The 3,618-nt window shown below is 34.9% G+C and overlaps 1 protein-coding gene across 1 annotated transcript; it reads right to left on the bottom strand.

Moving 5' to 3' along the window:
• Positions 1-2,509: 2,509 nt before the first annotated feature.
• On the bottom strand, positions 2,510-3,277 carry LOC25491894 (extensin). The gene has a single exon (XM_013599938.1). It carries the CDS (start codon positions 3,275-3,277, stop codon positions 2,510-2,512), a length of 768 nt encoding a protein of 255 aa, XP_013455392.1.
• Between the last annotated feature and the right edge of the window lie 341 nt (positions 3,278-3,618).

Genomic DNA, 3,618 nt, shown 5'->3' with positions numbered 1-3,618 from the left:
CGAGCTAGTGAGCGAAGTTTTCTGGTAGCTACTGGAACTCGTTCGCTTAAGCGAACATGTGGTCGCTTAAGCGAACTGGTGAGCGACCAGTCAGCGACCAGAAAGCGAACAAAGTCAGCGACCAGAAAGCGACCAGTCAGCCACTTTGATCTTTTGTTTCGGGTCTTTGGGGGGCCAATCCGAGCTTTCTTAAATGATTCTTTAAGCATGTTTAACTACTGTTGATCCTCCAAAACCTACTGGAATAATGATTGCTTGCCTATACTTGAAATTCTTGAATTGAGTCTTAACTTGTGAAATTTTGAGAATTCCAAACTTTGTCGAAAACAAATTTTGTAAACTAAATAAGCTTGCAAGCTGAACCTACAGCTCATATAGACTTAGGTAATACTTGCAAGAGTGGTCAAACATCTTAATCAAGTAGAAAGTGATATTTCGGGTGGGAAACTGAAAGGTTGTGAAAACAGGATTTTCGTATGAACTTAAGTTGTGTTTGGGTTAATGTTAATGATCCGGAGACGGCTTAACTTCATGAATATATTGTCGATTAAGATTGTTTGAAGGTTTTCAACTTGTCTATGTCGTTTTGTCTTGGAGTTCGTCAATGTTGGTCGGTGGCCATTTGGTATAGTTTTAGTCGGAAATGTTTCTCGAACCAATTGTCTTAAGAATTATGGTGGTTATGTTTATATAACTAAGTGAAAATGTATGAATGGATGATTATTTTGGATATGATATTTATCATGAGATGTGTATGTTATCTTACTTAGAATGTAAGAAATGTTGAATTGGTGAAACTATATGTGATAGTTGATGTTGAATGACATTGTTGATTATTGATAATCATGTTGATTTGTGATGATGAATACTATGATTTAATTGTGTGTGGGCATGTTTTCTTGATAATGCAATGTGTGGAGATAATCAATATAATTGGGTTTCGTCCTATATATTGAGGTTGAAATTGTGGATTGTTGTCGCATTATCGAGTCCTTATACATGTCCATGCATCATAGTCGAGTTGAGATGATGATTTATTCATTATTGGGCTTCGGCCTAGCTGAGATCTTTTGAGGTCTAGTTTTGGGGCTTCGTCCTGGCAGAGATCTTTTGAGATCTAGTTATAGGGCTTCGGCCTGGCAGAGATCTTTTGAGATCTGGATACGATGTTTGATTTCGTTATAGGGCTTCGACCTGTCAGAGATCTGGATATGGGTGACGACCCTGAAATGATTTGGTCCCACATGCATATATGTGTCAATAGGTGGATATCATGGCATGAGTCTTATTGATATATGTGATTGGTGATTGTGAATGAATATTTGTGAATTGATAATTGTTCATGTGATTGATGATTATTGATGTGAGATATTGAGGTGTGATGTAAGTATTAATGTGTGATTATTATTGATCAAATGCATGATGTTAATTGAAATATTCATGATAACTGTTATTTGGATTATGTTGATGTAATACTTACCCCCAATGGTTTTAACCACCTACCTGTCTGTATAGATGGGTAGACGTTGTGCAGGAGTAGTGCTTGGTGATATCGGGAGCTTTCTCCGATATCGGTGTTGAGTCGGCTCTGATCTAGACTTGTTGTGTCGGTCTAGATTAGTTTATTTTTGGATTCTGTTGTGTTTGGAGTTTACCCGTTTGTTTGGGATTTCTTGAGATGCATCTATGTTATGTAATTTATTGATTCATGATATGTATATATTTGGATTACTCTGGTTTATATTCCACTGTAACTGTTGAGGTTTATATACATGTTTATTGGTTTTTGAATTTTGAATGTGGCGTAGCCTCTATTTCTTAAATAAATGTATTATTCGCATGTTTAATTGCTTTAATAGAAATATGAGTGTTACAGATCGCATCACCAGCACCAAGGTGGTATGGTGGACGTGAGGGTGGAAGGATGGGAAGGGCGATGGTGTAAGGGTGGGGTAGGTTGAAGAGACGGTGTAAGGGTAGGGTAGGATAGTTAATATAAAAGACTAATTTATTATTTTCATTTAAATGTTATGTGAGTTTAACTAAATTATGTTATTTTCAAGTTAACAATTTCTTCTAATATGTATTATCTATTGAGCTTTTTTTGTGTTTTATGTTTAAAAATATATTTTTTAGTGAAAATTACTGTCTAAGAAAGCTTGTGTATTAAAATTTATACTTTTTACTTCATTTAATGGATTGTAAGGAGGAATTATTTTTTAAAAACATGTAAGGAGAAGTATAATTATAATAACAAATATAAAACATTTCTATAAGATCAAACATATATTTGAAAAAGTAATGTATACTTCTGACGGAATGTTAAATACCACACATAAACTTAATTTTAATCAAATAGAACATTAAATAAATCAAAAGAAAAAATACCAAGGCTATAAATGAAAAAGAAAAAAAAAACCAAGAAGCATAATTTTATTTAAATTTGATAATTACAATAATTATTAATTTATTAATATCACTCATTATTTGATTCACAACAAAGTTTCTTCTAAAGAAAGGATGAAGATGGTGTTTGAATAGGAGCAGGGGTTGGGGTTGGTGGGTGATGAGGAAGACGTCTACGACGTTCAATTTGTGGATTATCTAGACTATTTGATGAAATGGGGGATGGAGACGGTGGATGAACAGGGGCCTTTCTTGGGGTAGATGGGTGATGGGAACGATGTTTTTTGTGACGATCAACACGAAGAGAATGAATATCGGAAGAAGATTTTGGTTGAACAGAAGCAGGGGTTGGGGTAGGTGGGTGATGAGGATGAGGTTTGTGGCGTTCAATTTGTGGATTATCTAGATTGTTTGATGGAATGGGAGATGGAGACGGTGGATGAACAGGGGTCTTTCTTGGGCTAGATGGGTGATGGGGACGATGTTTTTTGCGACGATCAACACAAAGAGAATGAATATCGGAAGAAGATTTTGATTGAAAAGGAGCAGGGGTTGGGGTAGGTGGGTGATGAGGATGAGGTTTGTGGCGTTCAATTTGTGGATTATCTAGATTGTTTGATGGAATGGGAGATGGAGACGGTGGCTGAACAGGGGCCTTTCTTGGGGTAGATGGGTGATGGGGAGGATGTTTTTTGTGATGATCTAGACGAAGAGAATGAATACCATAAGAAGATGGTGGTTGAACAGGAGCAGGGGTTGGGGTAGGTGGATGATAAGGATGATGGTGGTGGTGAGTACCAACCTCGATAGCAAAAACTCCCAACGAACTCAATTGGAGTAAGACTAACACCAAGACTATGACTTTGGCCATGTCTCAATGCAAGACAAGATAGCCTAAAGAGAGGTGGGAGAGTGATATTGATATCTTCGAAGTGTTCAAATGAGTGAATTTATAGGCTTGGTTCTTAGAATAATTTTAATATTTTATTTTAAACTTAGTCAAAGATATAAGAGATTTTGAAAAGAGGTAAAATAGAAATTAATTATTATATATAGTAATATTATTATCAATAAATATTAATAAACATGCATAATAATATGTTAATAGAATTTAAGTTGATTGTTTGAATACTTTAATCAATTTTTTTTTATATTTTTAATATATATGTTATTTGACTTTTTTGAATCCTATCAAGTATATAATTAATAAAA

The sequence above is a fragment of the Medicago truncatula genome, chromosome 4 (genome assembly GCF_003473485.1).
Source record: "Medicago truncatula cultivar Jemalong A17 chromosome 4, MtrunA17r5.0-ANR, whole genome shotgun sequence".
Lineage (NCBI taxonomy): Eukaryota > Viridiplantae > Streptophyta > Magnoliopsida > Fabales > Fabaceae > Medicago > Medicago truncatula.
The sequence above is the reverse complement of the archived record's forward strand: the minus strand, read 5'-3'. Positions and strand labels throughout refer to the sequence as shown.

What these genes read in the sequence shown, in the direction of transcription:
- LOC25491894 (XM_013599938.1), bottom strand. Translation starts at nt 3,277, where the DNA reads ATGGCCAAAGTCATAGTCTTGGTGTTAGTCTTACTCCAATTGAGTTCG.